Source organism: Microchirus variegatus (assembly GCF_963457635.1).
Source record: "Microchirus variegatus genome assembly, chromosome: 21".
Classification (NCBI taxonomy): domain Eukaryota; kingdom Metazoa; phylum Chordata; class Actinopteri; order Pleuronectiformes; family Soleidae; genus Microchirus; species Microchirus variegatus.
In genome coordinates, this window is record NC_139822.1 from 17,334,341 (window position 1) to 17,359,092 (window position 24,752).

The 24,752-nt window shown below is 41.4% G+C and overlaps 1 protein-coding gene across 1 annotated transcript; it reads left to right on the forward strand.

Annotated features, from left to right (window-relative positions):
* Positions 1-236: 236 nt before the first annotated feature.
* eogt (EGF domain-specific O-linked N-acetylglucosamine (GlcNAc) transferase) lies at positions 237-20,558 on the forward strand (the record flags this gene model as incomplete). Its single annotated transcript, XM_083907976.1, has 16 exons — positions 237-246; positions 1,918-2,186; positions 2,964-3,064; positions 3,153-3,261; positions 4,129-4,223; positions 4,314-4,418; positions 6,954-7,060; positions 7,256-7,359; positions 9,174-9,266; positions 10,367-10,438; positions 11,107-11,193; positions 17,047-17,115; positions 17,444-17,505; positions 18,666-18,785; positions 20,072-20,174; positions 20,406-20,558. The coding sequence occupies exons 2-16, from the start codon at positions 1,971-1,973 to the stop codon at positions 20,556-20,558; spliced, it is 1,596 nt and encodes a 531-aa protein (XP_083764102.1). The 5' UTR covers positions 237-246; positions 1,918-1,970.
* Positions 20,559-24,752: the final 4,194 nt, after the last annotated feature.

The window sequence follows — 24,752 nt, forward strand, 5'->3', positions numbered from 1 at the left end:
CTTTATTTAAATTAATGAATAAATGGGTCAATAAAACAATAAATCCATAAATAAATACATAAATGCAATTTAAAAAAAAAAGGCGTGTAAATGTGGTACAACAGCGCCACTCGGTGGACGTCACTGCGCATTACGTGCCGGTCTGAGGTTTCCGGTGTTATGGCGACCACCGGCAGAACAACACAGTTGTCAGTCACCACAGTGTGGAGGAGAGAGTAGCGGACCAGAGAGTGTCTAAGTGTGCAGGTAAAAAAACTGTCACCGCAGCCTCATTTTACCGCATTAACACGAACATTATCACCCAAAGCTTGTGCTCTGTGTTAAAGTTTAACAGTTTTAACATTAAACCGCTTCTCCTTTTTGTTTTTATATGTCCACGTTTACTGTGAATGAAGAACTGACGCTAAACGTTAGCCCGACAACTTAATATCAAAACACACTAGCATAATTGCGTCACGTACTATCTTTCTTTGTGTACGTGTTTTATACGTCATGAAATTAAAAAAAATACGTTACTCTTGAGTTATTACTTTAACGCGTGATTTGTCCGCTTTAACAGTTTTAACGTAACTGCGGTCGTTAAAAAACGTTAACTCGTTAACTAACTAGCAGGTTGTCGCGGCTAGCTAAGTTTGACACCAGTGAAGCTAACTAGCTAATGACGTTTCATACACGCAGGGGCGGTTCTAGAACATAACGGTCAAAGTGACCTGGGGAGCTTTAAAATTATAATTAATGTGTTATATTGTGACATCAGGGGACTGATATATACAATCGTGACATATTAAATATTAAATATTATATTTAAATATGTGGTCTCTAACCCTTAAGGACACACTAACTATAAATCATCACTACATTTAATGAATTTCCAACAGATTTTAACCATGAAGTAATGGAAGTGGCTGCAACTATTGATTATCTTTCATTATTTTCATGATTTATTGACAAGATCGTAGTTTCTAAATCCTTCAAATGATATCTGAAAATGTCTTTGTTTGTCCACAAACCAAAAATTATTATTTTGTTATATGGAGCAAAGTAGCCAAGACAGATATTCACATTTAAGAAGCTTAAATATGTTATATGTATAATATGATAACTTGTTTTAATTGTACAAAAAAACCCACTAAAACAGATGAATTGAATATCAGAATTATTGAATTGTTGACTATTAGTTTAGCAATCTATTTTTTAGGTGTGGGATCTGAAAAAAAAAAGTCCAATCTAATGTAAACATGTTCAAAAATCAAATTTTTCCAATTTTATTTTATTTTTATTTTTTTTTTGAAACAAGGTTTTAAGATGTGTTTCAAGAAAGCTAGAGTGTAAATAATTAAAAATAAGCCAATAATTGAGAACATCATTTTGAGATTTTGGGAAATGGCTATCAACATTTTCTAACATTGTAAGTAAAATAATTGACAGAATGACGAATTATGGAAAATAATTGTTAGTTGCAGCCCTAATAATCACATTTTTAGCAGCCACACAGGAGTTTTCAGTCTCGGTCAAGTAATTGATCGATTACTAAATGAATTGTCAGCTATTTTGATCACCGATTTCACGGTTTTTCTATGAGTTTTCAGCTTTGTAAATGTGACTATTTCCTGGTTCCTTTGCTCCATATGACACATAAATCACCTCCAGGTTTGTTTTGGTATTTTTACGTTGCATCAAGTACTCGATAAATCACGGGGGAAATAATTTGACACACCGACAGTCGAGGCTGTTCAGACAACAAGTGAGACTTCCTGAACGTTTCCTTGTGTGGACCTCAGATCCCACAGGGACTCACTGTTTCCACATATGTTGTGCTTATAATACACACACACACACATGCTTGTGCTCAGCTGTGTGTGTGTGTGTGGTTTCCAGGCTCACACACACTCTCTAAAGTCTCTTATCGTCCGACAGAAGGCTGCGAGGACAGCTGTGTCTCACATGTCTGTGGAAGTATCCTCACTACTATGCTGCTCTTGGTGGCGCTGGGCATAGTTTCCTGTCACCCTGCGGTCGCCGCCGCCGCCGCCACCGCCGCCGCCGACAACGACCGCAAACCAGGCGCCGCGCCGCGGCTCGACTACAGCGGAATCTCGCTGCCGCCCGAGCACGTCCCCTACTTCCTCTTCAACAACAAGAAGGTCGCCAAGCTGTGTCGCCTGGACCCGCTCTGCCCTTTTAAAGTAAGATAATAATGTGATCTCTGTCAACATCTCAGTGCGGTGCAAATGAGGTCCGAGGTGACCTCGAGGCTTGGCTGTCAATCAAATGCTATGATTGAAAGTATTATTAAAACAAGTTTTCTGCTCTTTCGGCTTCTCAAATGTGAATATTTTCTGGTTTCTTTGCTCCGTAAAACAAATAAATAATTCAATCTGAATCATTTCTGGTTCTAGAAGATTACTAATTTTAATTTTCATCGATACCGATGCTAATATCACAATCTTGAGTATCTACTGATACCGATATCAGTCCGATACAGTAATTTTACATTTTTACAATGTCTTTATAATCAAAAATGGAAAACAAAAAGCTGGTTTAGTCAATAGTTTTTTTTATTATTCATTTAACTTTACTATTATCAATATGCAACCTTTCTGCTGTATAATGGAAAAGAAGCAGGCTCCCTCTAGTGGTACGTAATAATAATACATCTAAGCTAGACATTGGAGAAATTAAAATTTTCCCCATTCACAGTCATACAATAATGAAATTTCAATCTTTTTATTGTGCCAGTATTGTAAATAAACCCATTTCTAGTCACAGTTTGCATTTCTTTAATTTTAATAAGTTTTTTTCTTGATGGAAACTGTGGTATCTTGGACCTGTGATGACCTTTGATATTATCTTTAAAGGATTAGTAGTACCTTTGATGATTACGTGCTATAATAGTATATTGCTAGACAACCCCATGTCAAGTGATCTTGTTGTAACTGCTGGAGCGACTGTTTGTATCCCAGGATGCACTGCGGGACTCGTCGGCCTGTTGGGGATACGAGAAGAACTGCGATCCAGGGAAGCGATTCGGCTATCCAGTCTGCACCAAAGCCGACTCTGGATGGTACTGATCCTCACGTCACAGTCAGTTCAGTATCATAAGTTGCTTAATTCATAGCGCGCATCACCGATCTGCCCACCTGGTTTGTCAGGGCTCGGTCACTGGAGGCGTCCCGGCAGGTTTTCTGGGAGCAGGCGGATTTCGGCTACGTCAAGGAGCGTCGCGCTGAGCTGAAGACTCTGTGCAAGGCCAGCGAGCCAGTGAGTCTGCTCATTTCCTTAGTTCCCACAGGAACTCCGACTGTGTCGACAGGAAGAAACAACAACAGGTAGCAAAGAGACGCAGCGGCCGTTCAACAGGAGGCCGCAGACAATAGGCCTGAGTTTTTTTTCCCACTCTCATAATCTAGCAACTTTGGAAGTTTATTTTTCACAGTCCAAAAACATGCAGATTTGGGCATTTTGCAATTTGGAAACAATAAATTTCCCCTTATATCAGCTGAGATTGGCACCAGCGAACCCCTCATGTGGAGCATAAAGCAGTGGAAGATGAGAGTGAGGGGAAATATCACCATTTTCGTTGAAAAAAGTTGCTGCTGGGTGTCTAGTTTGGCCAGTAGGGGGCAGGTCAAGTGAAAAGTCGCAACTTTTTGAGAAAAAAACCACATTGAATTCACATCATTTCAAAATAAAAGTGTTTGTTTTGATATGGAATGATAAATAGTTCACAATACAAACACATTTATGAGGTTAAATTCAATTTATTAATACAAAAACATAACAAAAGTATCTCAATATAACTTGGTATTAAGTGGCGGGCCACACGAAATTGATTTGGGGGCCCGTGGGTTTGAGACCTCGGGTGTAAGCTAACTTTTGCTAAGGCTCCTTCCCTACCTTTAATTCCCTCTTTACTTTCAGCTGTGTTTATTTTAACACATCTCTGCAGACACTCATTTTTCTCTCTTTGAGACACTTTTGAGAGGGGTTTTGAGGCTTTTTAAGTTGGCTAACATTGGACATTTCTGACCCGTAGCTGCAAATCTCTTGTTTTTAAATAACACGTTCACTGTTTAAATGTTAAATCTTCAACATCATGTCATGTCTTATCTTTTAATTACGTTCCAGGGTCAGTCTACATTAAAATGCAGCAGCCACGCCAGGTTCTGCAAGGCCACGAACCTTTACCTGGACTTACGAAAGCCACGCAGGAGTCATGAGAGGTCGGTACAAATCATCAAAGTTAACCGTCCAGTTAACCGTTAACGGGTTTAACCGTTTCCTTTATTATTCTTATTTTTCTCCTCCTGCAGATACAAGGAGGACTTCTTCCAGCCGGGTGAGATCGGAGGCCACTGCAGACTCAACAAGCGAGCGCTTGCCGCACAGGGAGAGCACAAGAGCCCCCTGCAGTCCTGGTGAGGCAGGAAACGCATGTTTTTCATATGATCACATGGTTAAAAATAGCATTGGTATTGTGAATAGAAACTGTGATGAATCGTTTGTTTGTTGTTAAGCACTGAAATTGCCTGTGTGTGTGTGATAGTATTCAATGTATATCCTGCTCATTTAGTGTGGAGCCAGAACAGTGACACTATGTTTTGGCACTGAAAATTACGGAAGGGTATTAGGGCCACAAAATGTTAATTCTGAGATCAAAGTCATAATTCTGACTTTTTTCGGGAGTTTTAATTCTGAGATCAAAGTCATAATTCTGACTTTTTCGGGAGTTTTTATTCTCTTTAATCTCAAATAATTCTGAGATCACTCGTAATTCTGCCTTTTTTTCGGGAGTTTTAATTCTGAGATCAAAGTCATAATTCTGACTTTTTTCTGGAGTTTTTATTCTCTTTAATCTTAAATAATTCTGAGATCAAAGTCATAATTCTGACTTTTTTCGGCAGTTTTCATACTCTTTAATCTCAAATAATTCTGAGATCAAAGTCATAATTCTGACTTTTTCGGCAGTTTTAATTCCGAGATCAAAGTCATAATTCTGACTTTTTTTTTAGATCAAAGTCATAATTCTGACTTCTTTCGGGAGTTTTAATTCTGAGATCAAAGTCATAATTCTTACTTTTCCGGCAGTTTTAATTCTGAGATCAAAGTCATAATTCTTACTTTTCCGGCAGTTTTAATTCTGAGATCAAAGTCATAATTCTGACTTTTCGGGAGTTTTAATTCTGAGATCAAAGTCATAATTCTGACTTTTCGGGAGTTTTAATTCTGAGATCAAAGTCATAATTCTGAATTCTTTCATGTGGCTTTAATACTCTTACGTAGAAGAATAAAACTTTCTGCATTAAAGGCCATTTACTACGTTTATATATTTTTTTGGTAAATAACTGTCTGTTATCGACTGTATTCACTTGTATTACCTGTAAAAATTTAAATATTTGTCTCATTACTATGTAATCGACAAGGACTAGTACAGGTTTCCATCGGGCTAGTGGCGCAATGGATAACGCGTCTGACTACGGATCAGAAGATTCTAGGTTCGACTCCTGGCTAGCTCGAAATTTTTTTTTTTAGTTAAGTTTAGTTAGTGGGGAAAAAAACATAGTTACGTACATCATGTTTCTCCAAAAAGTTGGAGGAGTTTAAACCGGGATACGTTGCGTTCAGGTTCCGCTCTCTCCTCTCCACAAACACGGTGCAGTAGTAGCAGCTGCACGGGGCTGTGCGTGTCATCGCAACCGGGGGATTTCACTGCGAGGCGCCGCTTCCGCCTTCGTCTCTCCGCTGAAACCCGACGTGTGTGTTATTTTACAGAGGGAAAAAGAAGTGTTTTCGAGCATTAAACTCGAGTCTGTTTGACGTTTGTTAGTGAAAATGTGGCTTCGCGCTGACGCTGCACACGAGGCTAGCCGCGAAAGCTAAACCGGACTGTGACTGACAGACGCGAGTTCGAATCCTGCTCTCGTCAATAAAGTCGTCTCCGTTTAAAGTTAAGCTGAATTTACTCCACGTGTTTTAAAAACTACGACATATAGCATTATATTTAAAAAGAAAACAATTCGCACGTTAAATGACCGATAATTACGTGTACCATATAGTTTAATTTAAACCGGACTTCTCCCTGTGACTGACAGTTGAACGCGAGTTCGAATCCCGCTCTCGTCAATAAAGTCGTCTCCGCTTAAAGTTCAGCTGAATTTACTACTGCGTTTTTAAAAACGACTTCATATAGCATTATATTTAAAAAGAAAAAAAAAATGCTCATTAAATTACCGCTAATTATGTGTACCATATACATTTATTTAAACCGGATTTCTCCCTGTGATTGACAGGCAAACGCGAGTTCGAATCCAGCTCTCCCCAATAAAATCGTCTCCGCTTAAAGTTCAGCTGAATTTACTACGTGTGTTTAAAAACTACTTCATATAACATAAAATTTAAATATATATATATATATATATATATATATTTTTTTATTTTTTTTAAAGTTAAATTACCCATAATTACTTCTCCCTGTGACTGACCGGTGAAAGCGAGTTCGAATCCCGCTCTCCCCAATAAAATCGTTTCCGCCTACGTTCAGTTGAACATGGCATTTAAAAAGAAGATATTTGCCCGTTGTTAAATTACCGATAATTATATAATAACAATATAATGAATTCATTTATTAATTGCACCAGAGTAAGCTTAATGCTAATTCACATCTGGGCAAACAAATAAAACCAATATTAGCTTGGATTTCAGTATTCACTATTCAATTTCTGAAGCAACACTGACAACAAGATTTTTAATTTTTTAATTTTTTAATTTAGTTCATTTTAATTAAAACAAAAAAAGATTTTAACCTGGAATGTTTTAAATACTGATGACTGATCACCAATGTTTTGTCTACCTCCAGTTGAAGGACCTTAGACCTGTAATTTAGTTTAATTATTCATGTGTTTTGTTTTATTTCCACTTATGTTTTATTTTGACACTTATTGTTGTTTTTGTAGGTATGCTGAGCTTCAAACGTACACGGAGCTGGACTTTGATCCCACACAGGACGGACACTGCGAAATCATCATTGAGAAGCCGACCGTGTTCATGAAACTGGACGCAGGTGAGTCACCGAGAGAGATCCAACGTGTACCGGCAACAGTTTTCTGCCTCGACCGTCTATTTAAATACACTGAAAGCTTGATTACAGTTGATAATTCTTTATAAAAACAGACCCGTGACAGTTCCATTAATGTGCATTTACACGTATGACACACTGACAGCATAATAACTGTGTTTTTTTGCCCTTCGCTGACAGGGGTAAACATGTACCACCACTTCTGCGACTTTGTCAACCTCTACATCTCCCAGCACGTTAACAACTCCTTCAGCACAGACGTCAACATCGTCATGTGGGACACGGTAGGTTGTCATGTGGGGAACACTTTGTCGGCTATTATACCCGCGGATGACAGCACTTTCATTAAACGACGTTACCAGTTTGCATTTTTATGTTTTGCTCGCAGTCGGCGGCAAATGAAGATAAACGTTTCAGATGTTGGTGTCACGGCGTTATTTATCTGTCAAAGTAAATGGTAAATCAGGGTTTTTTTTCCATGCAGTGAAATGCCGATCGCCTCTTCTTAGCTACGAGTCATATTTACTAAATAAATAGAATAAATCAGGCTGGAGTTTCAAATCTGTTCTTGGATTAAAACACAAGATATATCTTTTAAAATGTATCATTATAACAAATGCAACACTGGTGACAGGTGAGATGGTGTTGGAATTGTTGTATTTTATATATATATATATATATGTATATATATATATACATATATATATTTAACCCATATATTTATTTCATATTTTTGTAGCCAACCAATCAATTAAACAACAGATTAAGCAGAGCAGAGCTAAAATATACCATAAAGGGCTACTCTTAACACGTTTAAACTCGCATTTACATAAATAGAGAATATGAATCATAATCAGCTGATGTTGATTATTTCATAAAAAGGCCAAAATTGTCTGATTATTATTTGGTCTACACCTGGAATCTTACTATATATATACCAGCGATTCCGAAAAACGTGGGCCGCAGCTCTCTAGTGGGCCGTGACGGTATTGCAGGTGGACCGTGAAAAGGTCATTAAATTAAATTTTTTTAAAGTTTTTAAATTGTGGTAAAATATGTACTATGTATACTTATATATAACTTTAAGTTAGGTTATTATTAGGTATATATATATAGCGTTGTGCAATAAGTTAACGCGTGTTAACGCATAACACGTTTCCATGACAACTGACTGTGACACCAGAGTCCAGGCACCGTTTACCAGTTAGCTCCGTTAGCTGCGTTAGCTCCTTTTAGCGCCGTTAGCGTTAGCCTACAGTCGAACTGGAGCCGTCTGTTTATTAGGAAGGAAAAGAGCAGCGCTAACAAATAACCAGCGTACCTGTGTGCTGCGTATGTGCGCCTCTGTTTTTAAAGTTTAGCGTTACTTTAGAGACTCATTTTAACAATCGGGGAGTCACGTCAACGGTCACGGTCAGTCGTCATGGAAACGTGTCATTTTACATTTTACAGGTTCAGTGAAGTGGACTGATTGTTTTTTGTATCTCCATATTCACATACAAACAATAATATATATATATTTATATGGGAATTATTGATTCTAGTCTCGTGTGTGGACCTCAGAGGATTTTCACATTTCAAAGCAGGCCCCTGCACTCTTTAAGTTTGGGAACGGCTGATAAAAACTTTATTTGACTATTCTCACAGTTGTTGTTGTTGAACAAGTCAGCGGTATGATTGTCATGACGAAGACATCGGGAGGGAGAAAAAACCCCCCCTCAGAATGATTTATGGACGGCCTCATCCGGCCTATTGTTCCCTCCTGCCGCGAGCGCAGAGGTAAAGAGGAAGAAGGAAACGGAGAAAAAAAAGAGGAGAGGGAGAGAGGGAGATAAAACTTGACAGGAAGAGAGAAAGAAAGCAGTGACCTTTCATCGCAGCCTCGACGCTGCAAACCAAAACAGCCTCTCAATGCTCTGTGAAGTGAGCGTGTGCAAAACACAAAAAATACAACCGAGAACAGACTCCCAGCTCCGCCTCAGGCTGCAGCTTGAGTTTTAATTTTTTACTGCTTTTATTGTTTTCCATCTCCGTTTCGTCGTTAGCGTTCGTTTTGAAACGGCGTTTGTCTTCTTTTATTTCCCCCCTTTTTTGCCAGAGTTTTTACGATTATGGAGATTTGTTCCGTGAAACATGGGAGGCCTTCACAGAGTATGACGTCATCCACCTGAAGACCTACGACTCGAAGAGAGTAGGTGTTTTTTAATGTTGTCTCTTCGTAAATTCATTCATTGTCCACCGCTTTGTCCTCAACACGAGGGTCACGGAGAGCCGGAAGTAACCTCGGCTGACACCGGTCCTTCACATCAGGACAAACACAACTCTCGCATTCACACCCCGTCAATTTAAAAAAAAGTGTCCAGATCTGACCCTCTGCATGTTTTTTTGGAATCGAGGAAGGAAACCAGAGAACCTTCGAGAGAGAGAAACATGCAAACTCCACACAAAATTGTACCCTCAGTCGTACAGGAACAGAAAGAGCAGACTGAGCTGCTGTGAGGCTGCAGTACCACTGATATATAGACAGGGGGCGACAGAGAGCAGAGACTGGGGCTATCGTCAAACTGTCAAAGGACGTGGTTTGACGCCAACGTTTTTCCATTTTCAAATTCTGTACAAACTAGAGCTGAAACAATTAATCGATTAATTGATTATTAATCGACTATTTTGCTAATCGATTCATCGGTTTGAAGCTTTTTTCATGATTTAAACACAATTTCTGATTGTTTTAGCTTCTTAAATGTGAATATTTTTAGAACATGGTCAATTTTTTTTTGCATTTTCTGACATTTTATGGACCAAACGATTCATCGATTAATTGCGAAAATAATTGACGGATTAATCCATCTATCCATCCATCCATTATCTACCGCTTTATCCTCCAATAATTGTTAGTTGCTGCTCTACACTCTTAGAAGTAAAAGTGCTAAGTAGAACCATATAAGGTTCTTTGGCTTGTCCTCATAGGAGAACCCTTTTTGGCTCCTGGAACCCTTTTTTAAGCCCTTTATTCAGGAAAGGGGTTTTAAAGGGTTCTCTGGATCAAAAATGGCTCTTATTGGAACCATTACCAAGTGTTACCAAGAACCCTTGAAAAACCCTTTTTCAGAAGCAAATGGTTCCAGGTAGAACCTCAGCCCTTGTCGAAGAACCCTTTTGGAACCCTCATTTCTAAGCGTGCAGTACAAACACTTGACGAACCCTTTGGTCCACACTAAAGCGAGCGTGATTTTTAACCGTAAACGTGGAGCGTCATTGTCTGTCATGTGTCTGCTCTCGCTTCTCTTGCAGGTGTGTTTCAAGGACGCCTTCTTCTCCCTCCTCCCGAGAATGAGATACGGCCTCTTCTACAACACGCCTCTCGTGAGTCCACCCCCCCCCCCCCCCAACCCCACCCCCCCCCCATCTCACAAATGTTTTGTTGTTGTGTGTGTTTTCGCTTTTGTAGCCAATTAAAATCCACCCAGACAAACGTCACCGCGATTGTGTCAGAAACGTTCGCCTCGTCGTAATAAACCCCGCACACTTCATATCAAATGTTTATGCGACTCATTCAAAAAGCCCCCCCCCTCCCCCACCGTGTCATTTAAATGATAATTCCAAGGAGATTACTGTAAAAGACGATGCAACATGTAAACATTTTCCCGCCGCCGCCGCTGAACTTCATGTGTGAAATATTGATATAGGTCGGCCTCGACGCGGACGACGCTTGTGATTGTCATGTTTATATTCATGCTGCAGATTCTCTCACATGAGTAATGCATAGGCTCATATCATATTCATTCCAGGGAGATTAGGAAACATGTTTACAATTGTCACACACACACACATGTATTATGTATTTTTCAGCACAAGTGTGACCACATTCAATTTACCCTCAATTCATTCCAAACCTGCAAGAAAATAGAGATATTGTTTAGATTTTTTTCATGCCGATGTAGCCCGTAATACCACATAATCATAATAATTTTAATACAAATATTTTTGGGATTGAATGGAATTATGGCAAATGTGACCCTTTGTGTGGGCAGATCCCTGACTGCTCCAGTGACGGCATGTTCAGAGCGTTTTCTCAGCACGTCCTGCATCGGCTGAACGTCCAACAACACGCGCCAAAGGTAAGAATAACATCCGTTATCTTACACTAATGAATGTCAGGAACTGTTGGTATTAATTCAGTTCAGAGTCGCAACTTAACGTTTAGTTTCGTAAAGGATTAATCCATCAATCGTTTGGTCCATAAAATGTCAGAAATTTGTTAAAAAACGACAACCACAAACCAAAATGATTCAGTTTCAATGATTAAACTATTTCTACAAGAAAATATTCATATTTAAGAAGCTGAAAAATGACAGAAACATGAAAATATTCACATTTAAGAAGCTGAAAAGGACAGAAACACGAAAATATTCACATTTAAGAAGCTGAAAAATGACAGAAACATGAAAATATTCACATTTAAGAAGCTGAAAAAAGACAGAAACACGAAAATATTCACATTTAAGAATCTGAAAAATGACAGAAACACGAAAATATTCACATTTAAGAAGCTAAAAAATGACAGAAACACGAATATATTCACATTTAAGAAGCTGAAATATGACAGAAACATGAAAATATTCACATTTAAGAAGCTGAAAAATGACAAAAACACGAAAATATTCACATTTAAGAAGCTGAAAAATGACAGAAACACAAAATTATTCACATTTAAGAAGCTGAAAAATGACAAAAACACGAAAATATTCACATTTAAGAAGCTGAAAAATGACAGAAACACGAAAATATTCACATGTAAGAAGCTGAAAAATGACAGAAACACGAAAATATTCACATTTAAGAAGCTGAAACAATCAGAAATCTTCTTTTATTCCTGGATTCAAATATATGCTGACGTCACAAGTACAAAATTATGTTTTTATCGAGTCAGACGGGGACAGATTAGTCTGATTTTAACGTGCTGAGCTCTACTCACGCTGCTCTAACATTAAACAGCATTTTAACCACTAGAACAGAAACCGTCATTGTAGCAGCTGCTGGTACAATTGCAGCTCGTTTGGTCCGTAAAATGTCAGAAAATGTTAAAAAACGTTGATCAGTGTTTGTCAAACCTGGAAATGACGATGTTCTCGAATGTCTTCGTTTGGTCCACAAACCAAATTAAGATTAATCGATTCAGCAGCACACTAAAATCCAATAACTATGCGATGAGAAGTTTGCTCAGTCATCTCCTTCAGCAACTGCACAAAGATAACACGAGGAAAAGCATCATGTGTCTCAGTGTGACAGCAAACATCTCACATCTGTCAGCAGCCGTCGCGACACAGGTCACAGTCGGGGGGGGAAAAAACCCGAGGTGCAAACGATCAAATCCACAAAATTGGCTCTGAGTTCTATTTAGCTTCCTCCAGTTTGATGGTGCGTGCTGGTCCTTAAATGGCTCTACACTCTCTTCCCTCATCAACACATTATGTTCACCGACACAGTGGTTGGTGCACTAGTTAACTTGGTTTTTTTTGTGCGCGCTCACCGCTGTCAAAGCTAATTTGATACCCTGTCATTTTAAGAGCATAAACAGCTGTTAATGCAGCCAGAAGACACGTTTTAATGATTCCTACTTCTGTCTTTGTTCGGTCTGCTTACACTCGACAATGGAAATGGAAAACACGACAAAAATTGTATCGGTGAGCCCAAACTTTTGAACGATAGCGTACATTTATCACACATCGTAAAACGGTGACCTAACCTGGACACCGGCAGTGACGCTTCGCTCTTAAATTAAATATTATACTTTATAAGTTTATTTCAGTCTTTTTGTGCCTTTTTAAAGCAATTTCAATGAGGCAAAGGAACCTACTAACATTCAGTGCTATCTGTGCACGCTGAGACTCGCTGCGTCGTCTACAGGGGCGCAGTGATGCCTTCAGGGACACACGCTGCTGTGTTTGGGCCATTATCATTACAAATGTGCAATATTTATAACAACGCACAACACAACACACGGCACAAGTTTGCTCGAAGAAAAAGTGGAAACTTATCTGATGACGCGACGTGTCCTCTTGAGTCTATAGAAACACCAGGTTTCCTCGTGCAATATTAATGCTACAAACTACCCACAATGCATCTCTGCAGGTTGAGCTCCATTCAGAGAATTATTATACTGCACCGAATAAACGCACACTTTCAAGTTTAAGAAAACAATGTTTACGTTTGGGCAACTTTGATTTCCTTTCTCATCACCGAGTTTTTATACTCGCGCTGTTACTTGATGTTGTTTTAAATTAACTCGATATTTCCAAGAGATAAATGACAATAAATCACATGTAATGTTATAAATCATAACTAAAAGGCTTGGAAATATTAAGCAACCTCCATTTATTCTGTTTAGGTCACTCCCAAGTCTTATAACGACAGATAAAACTTGATTTTTTTTGTGGAAATTATTGAATTATGGGCGCAACTTCCTGTCTCTGAAGCAGAAACGGTGTATTCCATGGTGACTGGACTCTAATCCCCTAATCTAATACACAAGATATTTAGTTAAATTTAACTAATTCAGTGTTAACATATCACTAAAAGTTAAATATAAAGAGTTAAATTGCCTCTTTTACGGTCACTTTAACACTGTCACGCTACATTGGAGCAATGTGACGCAACAGTGTTTGTATTTTCCAAATAACAACGCATTTAAAAGCATTGAATGCACTCCTTTTTTAGATTTACCGTGTATTGTGGGGGCCTCGGCGAACGTGCGGCGACCAACATTTTAGCCTCTTTTATTAACTCTGTCGCCACAGACTACGAAGCGATAAACAATCGGGGGGAAAAAAAAGCCTCCGAGGCAGATCGGTATTTACGCAGCAATAAGGACGCTCGTGTTCTGTTCAAGGAGGTGGGACGCGGTCTTATTTATTTAAAGGCAGAAAAAGAGCCAAGTCAGAGCTGTTGGTGTCCCAAATCACCAAGCCCTGGGTTTATAGTTATAGTCTACATTCGGTGAAATACAAACCACCGCGTAGCCGCGTAACTTCTGCTGCCCCCAGAGCCCCATAACCAATTTCAAGTGTATATATCCGTGTAGATTCTTATTCTTATTCTTAAAAGTCACTGGACTTAATTGGGCTGCTCTGAGGCGAGAGACAAACTGATAAGGAACTGAAGAAACCAACATCAAGAGCTCTTACATGACCAGTTTCTCGCTTCTGGACGACTAACGTTCAAACGTTTGGGGTCACTTATACACTTTTATTGGTGTTTTCCATTAAAAGTCACCCTTTTATTCATCAAAAGAGTTGCAAAATGAATCGAAAATATAGTCAAGACATTGACAAGATTGGAAATAATGATTTTGCTTTGGTCAAAAAAGCAGCAAAACTGTTTTCAGCTGTGCTAACATCATTGCACAAGGGTTTTCAAGGGTTTTCTAATCATCCAATAGCCTTCTAACACGATTACCAAACACAATGTAGCATTAGAACACTGGAGATTGGCCTCTATACACCTATGTACATTAAAAACCAGACGTTTGCAGCAGGAATAGTGGTTTCCTTTGAAGCTAGAATAGTCGTTTACCACATTAACAATGTATAGAGTGTATTTCTGATTCATTTAATGTTATATTCATTGAAAAAAAAGTGCTTTTCCTTCAAAAATAAGGATGTTTCTAAGTGACTGCAAACTTTTGAACGGTAGTGTATAAAACTCTCCGATGTTTGTCGTATTCGGCTGTACCTGTTACGACCCTGTAAACTAAACTCTCGACATCTTCACTCTGCCCGTGGAGGAGCTCATTGGGAATTCATGGCGTTGACTGGATTTATGCTAAGAGGCCTTTTTTTTTTGGGGGGGCGAGACGCGAGGGGCTGCTGGTGATAGCAGAGCGGCGGCTGAATGAGCGAGGTCTTCTCGGCCGTGAACCCTGTTCCCCGATCCTCCTTTCATCCCGAGATTAATGACGCGTCTCATGCTGTCTCTCTTTCTTCTATTGTGTTCCATTCATCCGGCTCGACTGTTCTCCTCCTCCTCCTGCTCCTGCTGCTCGTCGTCTTTAATGGCAACTTTTTAAATCATGTTTAAATAGAAGAAGAAGAAGAAGAAGTAGAAGAAGAAGGGGGAAATGACGTGGTCTGCATGCAAACACTCACCACCAGTGATTTCAGCATTTAGGCGTTCGGGGATGGTTTGTTGAGGACCCCAAATTCAATTCAATTCAGTTTGCAATTTGTATAGTGCCAAATCATAACATATATTATCTCAAGTAACTATACAAACCCAACAATTCACACAATGAGCAAATCTATGCCAGACTCAAAGATGTGCGGCCATCTGCCTAGACCGGTTGCGGTGAAAGGACAAATGGGGGACAAATGCAGAGCTCAAAACAGAGTTGACTTTTAAAGGTGCATTATGTAATAAATCTAAAGCAACTGGACCATAAAATCCTCCTAATATGTCACAGAGACTCAGGAATAATGTTCATATAACAAACTGAACTCACCAACAACAACAGTACAGACAAAATATTTTGCATTCAAAAAAATATTTTGCAGACTGCAAATCATGTTTATGTTTTGAAATCATGTTTTGGCGTCATGTGGCGCCACCCACCGTCGTCTACCAATCATTGCAGTCGGTAGAGTCTCAGCTGCCGAGCAACCACGGGTTGCCAGTTACGCGAGAAAACGAAACCTTAAAGTGTATGTAGTACATGTAGTAACCGTTTTTGGCCACATTCTTACATATGGCACCTTTAATTTACAAGCGACTTAATAAAATGCAAAAAATCAAGAAAGAAACACTTGGGAGCATCGGGGGAACGGGAAAACCGACGTGTGAAACGCACCACGTCGCGCGGTAGACGATCCCAAGAGCAGGGAAAACAGAGCTGGAAGTAAATCTAAACCAATCAAAAAGAAAGTAAAGTAAGAGACGGAGCAAAAAGAGGCGTAAAAACATAAAGTTCAAAATAGAAAATCCCTTTAATGGACAGTTTCATGGACGGCGTCTTCAGTTGCCTCCAGCGAACTCCAGAAGATCTTGATCTACTGGGATTTTCACGCTCAACCACCTTTAGATTCGGACAAGAATGGTCCAAAAAAATAAAATATCCAGTGAGCTGTGGGTTCTCTGTTTCTAAATATATAAAACCCTTTAATGAATGAACGCAATGTCCAGATATGACAAAGGGGAGAAACTGCTGATCTGCTCTTCGTGAAGACGAGCGAAGATGACGACGTTTCACCTCTCGTCCAGGAAGCACGAGAAGAACTGAAGGAGCTTCTCGGACGAGACGTGAAACGTCTTCAGCTTAACTCCAGCGCGTACGCTCGCCTCCGGCTAACTCTGGCAAAAAATGATGATCTTCTGGGATTTTCACTCACAACCACTTTTTGGATTTTAACGAGTAGAGACCATAGAGAGCGGTAGTTCATTACATTCAAAGTATAGAGAAGACCAACTCTGAACACCTCAAAGTTTGAAACAGAAAGGTCACAGCAACACAGTTTGCCACTTTAAACGGTGCCCTCTGTTCCTAATAAAGTGGCCAATGAGCGTATATATGTGCCAGATGATTTATTTAGGTACAATAAATGCCATTAGTTTGATTAATGAGTGTCGAGATGTGATCCTTTCCGGTTAATCTCATGTAAGACAGAGTGAAAATACATCTTTCAGAACACAAGATGGCAGCAGTGAGACACAGAAGGCGAGAGAGAGAAACTTCTCTGCACTTTTACAGAAGTAAACCCCGTGTTTTTCCACTTAAGAAATTACTGATTAACGGTGATTTTATCTGCTCCTCGCAGCTCTTTAGAGGAGAAGAGTTTAAAAAAAAGAAGAAGAAGAAGAAGAAGAAGAAGAAGAAGGCGGCTTAGAGATTATCCTGAACGAGCGTCATGTTTTCTCAGGCCCGCCTGTCTTTTCTGTCCTTGGTTTGATTGATTATCGAGTGCGTTGCTTTCTTTTTCCAGGCGGGGCGTGTTCGTGTCACCCTGCTGGCTCGCAGCACAGAATACAGACGGATATTAAACCAAGCGGAGGTGAGTCCGGTTCCACCTTTTCTTCTCGTCTCTTCCTTCCTTTCGTGCACTTTGTTCCCCTCCCTCCGTCTCGCTCTATCCCACCTGTCCTCCTCCTTAGCCTCGTTCTCCGTCCTCTCACTTTATACAACCCTCCCCTCCCGCATTGATTTACTGCCTGCCGCTGTTAAGTGCCTCTTTAAAATCTTATTTCTCTATAAACAGTGTGTGTGTGTGTAAAAACGCCTGTGATTTATTTGGTCGCTGCTCGTATTCGTTTGGCCTCTCATTGATCAGACAACAACGCCCTCCTCCTCCCTATCTCTCTCTGTTGTTGTTGTTGTTACAGCTGGTAAATGCCCTGAAGACGATGCCTTTACTGGAGGTCAATGTAGTGGACTACAAATACAAGTGAGTTACAGAGCGTTAGCCACATTATCACTGTTATGAGATAGAGTCAGTGTTGTCTCAGTGATAAAAGTAGTGCTGGGCACGTTAGCGCCACCGCTAACAACACCGACGCACGTCAATGCACGACGCTTTTCCACGAAGACTGACGCGGCGTCATGGTTACGTGCCACGACACAGTTTTACCAGTTGGCTCCGTTAGCTCCTTTAGCGCCGGTTAGCGCGCCTTCAGTCGAACTGGAAGCGGTCCGTTTGTGCAACGAAAAGAGCAGCACGACAAATAACCAGCGTGCCTGTGCCTGTGCCTCTGTTTTTAAAGTTAAGCGTGACTTTAGAGACGGATTTTAACAATCGGGCGTCGCGTAAACATGACGTCACGTGCGTTTTTTTCCGCCGTTCACACGTTACACACGTGCCCAGCGCTACTTAAAAGGTAAAATGTGGGGTCACGTGTTGGGATAGTGGCTAGCACTGGTCACCAGATTAGGTTGAGGGCCTTTTTGAATGGAGTTTGAAAGTTCGCCCCCATGTGCACGTAGGTTTTCTCCAGTTTCCTATCACATTTTGGACCCCCGTGTGGAGAATGAGGAAGGTTTATTGGCATAAGTCGAATTTACTGCCCATAAGTATGTTTCTATAAGTGTATAATCACTTTTAGTAGCCGTAGAATAAGCCTTTTCTTGGCATTTAATACTACGCCTGCATTGGATAAGCCCAACTAGAGCTTGACTTGTTGTGTTTTGAAGCAGAAGCTCACGGCGTAAATAAAGTAAAATGGCTCCAAAAGATACGAGTTATTACATTATTTGTGATATGCTAAGGCCACCGTAGTTCCCCGAGTGGTTTAACAAAGCTGCCATTTTGTGCCGCCATGATCCTACAACACTCCAGCTTGACAAACCGACCAGAGCGTGTGTTTTTAATTTATAAGCCGACGCTTGCTAACCAGCAAAGTAGAAGCAGGAAATGTCAGTTATTTGTGTTTATGCCCTTTATGGTAAGCTAAGGCGCCCCTTAGTTGGGAGGGGGTCAACAGATGATTCATCCCTCTGCAGTCTCGATGTCACAAATTCTAACACACTGTACCTTTTTAAGTGTTTTCAATTATGTAACACGACAACGCTGCTGACAACGACGATGATTGATGCGTGTCTGTCTCTCAGGGACGTTCCCTTCCTGGAGCAGCTGAGGATCACCCACAACTCTGACATCTTTATAGGGATGCACGGGGCCGGCCTCACGCACCTCCTCTTCCTCCCTGACTGGGCTGTCATCTTTGAGCTGTGAGTGACACTTCCTGTCTTCCCTGTCTGAGTGTGTGAGAAACGGAGGGGGGGAAAAGACAAAGAGTGGAGTAGAAAGAGCGGTGGTTTTTGGCAGCGTTCTGTGCCCCAAAAATACGCCCACGTTTTTCTCGGAGTAGGACTGTGAAATAAAGCCTTTTTCAACTCGACCGACATCACACCTGAGAGGAGCAGCTGAGGCTTCATCCATGCTAATGCATTTTTATTTAAAAACACATAAATTATACCCTGGACACACCTGCACGTCCACACTACCATGGCGATTTAAGAAGTATGAAAACTAGCACTAACAGCGCCAACATTTACGCACATTAACACATGACGCCTGAGCGTTTCCATTAACGGTGCTAACGGAGCTAACAGAGCTAACTGGTAAACGGTGCTGCGGCACGTAAAACTGTGTGACTTTAGAGACTGACATTTACTGCGCTTAAGTATCAAAAGTAGTGCTGGGTCAACGTTTTCCATGACGTCTGACCAGAAAAAGACGCGCGCGGATTGTTAAAATGAGTCTCTAAATTAACGCTAACCTTTAAAAACAGAGGCACCCATACGCAGTACACAGGTACGCTGGTTATTCTTTTACAGTTTGATTGTAGGCGCGTTAACGGCGCTAAAGGAGCTAACGGAGCTAACTGGTAAAGGGTGCCTGGACCCCATTGCCCGCGGCACGCAAACATGACGTCACGCGCATCTCCTTCCGGTCAGTTGTTGTGAAAACGCGTCTAGGGCAGCAGCTATTTTTGTAATCCGAGTATTCGACCAATTATTTTTTGATTAATCGACGACGCAAAAAAACACATATTTATTATTATTTTATATTATTATATTATATTATATATTATATATATAATATATATTATATATTATTATATTATTATTATTATTTATTTTTAATCAGTAGTATACTCGATTACAAAAAATATTTGACAGCTGCAGCCCTAGTTAGCTACATTAAATCAGCTAACATCAATGTTTACGTTAGTTAGCCACTGGACGTTAGCGTTAGCAACTGGATGCTTTGGGCTCAGATGCTGAATCATTGAGGACGTGCTGTTTCACCGCCGTTAACGCGTTAAAAACGTGGCCAGCACTTTTAAAATCACGTAAACTATGCCCTGCACGTACGTCCACACGACCATGGTGTTTTAAGAAGTATGAAAACACTTTAGCATTTAGGATTAGAAAGAGTAAAAAAAAAAAAGAAGTGAGGCAGACCGAGGAGAGAAAAAGAGATAAAGTGCCCGTATCTCTGTCCTTCTCAGGTATAATTGTCAGGACGAGAGCTGCTATCAGGATTTGGCTCGGCTGCGGGGCGTTCGATACGTGACTTGGCAGAAAAGGGACAAAGTGGTCCCGCAGGATAAGGTAAGAGGGGGAATCTCCCGCCGCTGACAAACAGCTCCCTCGGCATGAAGCGCGTATACACACACATGCATCAGCAGGCACATGTTTAATTATTTGCAATTACGCACGAGGCAGAACAAACGTACGGCCTTGTTTTCTCACTTGTTGTCACCTGAGACGACAGCCTGACAACACACACACACACACACTGTATTTCTATGCTTCTATTCACTCTCTCTCTCCCCTCTTCAGGGTCACCACCCCACCCTCAACGAGCATCCCAAGTTCACCAACTACTCCTTCGACGTGGCCGAGTTCATGCGCCTCGTGCTGGAGGCCGTCGACCACGTCGCGCGCCATCCGAAATGGCGGCGGCGGCGGCGAGCTCCTCGCGACGAACTCTAGGCTCTGTGACGGCTACGGAGGTGTGGGATTTAAAAAAAAAAAAATGCGCTGAAGAACTCTTAAAGGTCCAGTGTGTAGGAATCGGTGACATCTAGTGGTGGAACTTGCACAGTGCAACCAACAGAGGACTCGTCTGTCTTAAAAATCATGTGTGGGACAAGTGATTGGACTTCTAGCCCCGCCCCCCAGTTTGCTGAGCAGTTAGGTCCGCCCACCAACCCTCTTCTCTTGCAATTTGCACGTCAAGGAAGTACGGTGGCCTTCACGTACCAGAAAGCATGTTTGTCGTCGCCGATTTTCACCTCATTTGCCGACGCAAGCTTCCGCTTCGAAACGCAACACTCGAGCGTTTCCCTAGTTTGTCCATTCGGGCAGCCGTAGAAATACATCGACGCGCGACGGCAGCTTCCTTAAAAGCAAGATCCTCGTCTAAAGTGTATAAAATGGCTTCAAACATATTCAGTTTCTGCCGACAACGTCCTCCTAAATGTGACGCACTGGACCTTTAACGTTTGACCATTCAGCTTTGTGGTGGACGACATTGGGTTTCGAAAAGCTTTCATCTGCTCCGTTTTTTTGGACAGCACTGAGACGAAACGTCCTACAGGATGTTTCTTCGTTATCTGCCGCCGCGCGCCAACAAAGTTAGCTTAACGAGCAGCTGTCGGCGCGTCCCGGCGTACGCGACGTCCTGTCACATTCCATCAGCGTCGCCCTCCCCCCCCGAGACGCGAGTTCCCCGGAGCACGTCCGTCATTAACGGCTCTAAATATACGATATGAAGACTGTTCACGCGTACAATTTTACCGTAGCTACAAACGTTCTTTCTTTCGTTCTTTTTGTGCCGTCGGTTTGTCGTATAATGAAGTAACGTTTGAAGTGACACAAAAATAAGGGACAGTATTTGCGTTTCGTGTACGCGGTAAGTAGATTAACACTATGAGTTTACACACTCCGGGATTACACAGGAAGTGATTCGTCTCACACGAAGACAGCAGAGACAAAGAAGTGTTCACGAAAAGAAGAAATCCTCGTCATTCAGAAGTTTTCAGACGCGTCAGGTCTGATAGTATTGCTTGACAAAGCCTGGACGCCAGCAGAAACTTTTGAGTTAAACTCAAAACAAAACTGAGGGACGGTGGGTAAGTGAGACACGCCTACTGTTTCCTCTGCTGTCGGTATTTGTGCGAGTGCATCAATATATCACGTTAATATTCTGTATTATAAAAACACACATTTATCATCTTTTGTCTGATAAATATCGAAAAGTTTGGCTTTTCAAAGCTATCGTTCACACTCCTTCACTCGTGACAGTTATTATTTAAACAAATGTACTTTTTTTTGGATGTTAATGTCTTGTTTTGCACTTTTTTATTGTCATTATTATTATTATAATATTAGCTGTTTTCTTTCACAATTTGCATGCAATCTGGTGCAATGCACACCAGATTTGACAAGTTCAGAAGACACATTTCTTTTTCTCTACTTCTTCTTCATGTGTGTGTGTGCGTTTCTCGACCTCTCCGTCAGCTCGATGTTTAATTTATCCGGTCAGACTTTTTTTTTTTTTTTTTTTGGTCTTTGGTCAATTTCACATTCCGAAGCTGTGTGTGTCAAATAAATAATTCCTAATTCCTAAAAAAAAACTGCTGCTGTAGCATGTCGTCGTCTGTCTGTGCGCCTGCCATATTAGGCATGAGGGATGGACTTCTTCATCTTAATTTAATTCCATCATCTTTCGATGTTTGGGTTCTTGCTGATGTCAGACGGCCTCGTGTGGTCCAAAGAGAGCAAAAAGAACGACTCCAGTTCTGTGTTTATGGCCTCTAAATCTACTATGAGGAGACAAGTTACCCGCTGTGGCCACATGAGGGCAGTACAACACCACGCATGAGGTCTCTAAATCCTCACTCACAACCCCCTTGCTCAGTGTAATGGAACCTGACAAGTCTTGCTCTTAACTTATGCACAAATAAATCCGCCGTGTCACAAGAGGGCAACGTTTGATAAGCTGCGTTTTGCTTTCAACGTCGCAACTTTGGGGTGTCAGCAGTCGAGCCGCCTCTCTGCCTGTCTGCCCTTTTTCTTCTTCTTCTTTTCTTTGTTCTGCAGATGTTTGTGAAGTGAACTTTTCTTGAGTATTGACACACAATACAGGGCTCCTCTGTCTGGCACGGACACGATTTTTTGGAGTTTCTCGGGGTTACTGCCGGTGACCTTGTCAAAGGGACGCGAAGGATCTCCATGCGGGCGTTAAAAAGGTGGGATCTGAAGGAACGTGAACCTTCGCGGGGCCTTCACAAATCGGATGTCCGTCCGAGTCCTGATGTCCTGTGAGCGAGGCCTGCCCGGACGCTAGCCGTGGATCGTCCAACAAAGGTAAGAGTTGACACACAAAGACACAATCTCCACGTTCGTCGCTGCTCGATTAGTTTCAGGTGTTGCTGCCACTTTCCTCTCAAACCTTCACTAACTAACATACTCTGTAAATTTACCCAATCACACACAACTTAAATAATTAGCGGGCGTCACATGCTGCCCCTTTTGCGCGGGCGGCCATTTTGACGTGTTTTCCGGCAGCACAGATGTTACACTTTGTGTAAACGAGGACAGGAAGTGAGGAAGATGAACGGCTCCTTTCGACCGATATCACAACCTTGAGTATTTTTACCAATGGTGAACTGTCCTTTTAAACCAAGTAACTCACAGTGCGATATGTTAGTGATTTTTCCTGATATCCAGACCAATATCGGGACTGATATTTTCCATTTTCACCTGTCAAAACTGCACCCGTGTAAAACTCTACCGCGATACAACCCCGTTATCTTTATCTTGCCCTCGTGTCTTCGCGCACGTGCTCTTACGGATAACATCGGCGAGAAACCTAAGTGAATTAAACCCCATATCGTTCAAACTCGCACTTTTAAAAGTCCAGCAGAGCGTTGATGTAACACGATGTGTTTTTTTTTTTTTTTTTTCTTTCCCTCGTGGAGATAGAACAGATGAGATAAGTGCTACGGGATGTTGCATCCATTAGCCGCGAGGCCTCCACCGATTCCCACTGCGACGCGCCGCCGCTCGTTGCAGACGCGGCCGCACCAGGCACCTCCGACGCAGACAGGATATATTATGTTTTATCGGCTTCTCCCGCTCACTTAAACCTCACGCGGTCAAACTGCATTTGTCCAGTTTTTCGTCCGGCGAAAACCGAATTAGCCGAGCGGCGGAGAAACGCTGGTGGACATCGCCCCCCCGCAGCTGTGTGCTCTGACTTTGATTTTATTTTGTTAGGTTGTGTGTTTTTTTTTCTCTCTGTCTTCTTCTTAAACTTGAGTTTAATGTGTTTATCTGACTCGCTGACATCTGAAGGGCTTTTCTCTCTGCTGGCAAACGTACAGCCGGCCGTCTAATCTGCGCTCGCTTCAAACGCAGACGGATCGATTTGTAACAGATTCCAGCTCAGATGAATCGTTTGGAAGATAAAATACAACACCTTTTTTTTTTTTTTTTTCCACTCTCTCTCTCTCTCTCTCTGGACTCTGTGCCGAGGCAGCAAAAAAAAAGAAAAAAACAAGCGTGGTTCATTAGTGGAGGTGGAAGAGGACAAGGATGTTGCTCTCGTTACGTGTCATATTTATTTATTTTTAGACGACATTAATTAAAAGTGCGACGGGGATCTTTAATCCGAACAAAAAAGGCAACTGTCGTGTATTTACTGTATATATATATATCTGTATCGGAACATATCGGATGCTCCTCACCTTGGGTCGTTAGCACACACACACACACACACATACACAGACCTCCTCTAAAGTCTTAACGACTGCAAATACACAGCGCAAAGCAATCAATTGCCATCAACACACACTGGTGTCGAGTCCGGGGATGGAATAATTGATGGGCTGTCTCCGAGCGCGTAATGGAGAGGTGGCTGTGATTAAATTCTCTTTAACATCTCATTGGGTGGGGGTGGAAGAGGTGGAGGTGGAGGTGGAGGTGGAGGTGGAGGAGGTGGAGCGGGGGGGAGTGTACACCATCCACACGACAGGAACCATGGAATCAGAGCGGCAAGAACAATATAAAACCTAGAAGAACTCTCAAAAACGGCTAATGTTTTGATCGGCCAATGGCTTGACTCGGTTGAGAAGAACTGCTGGAGTTCAAAAATGAGATCTATGAACAGATGGACGACAG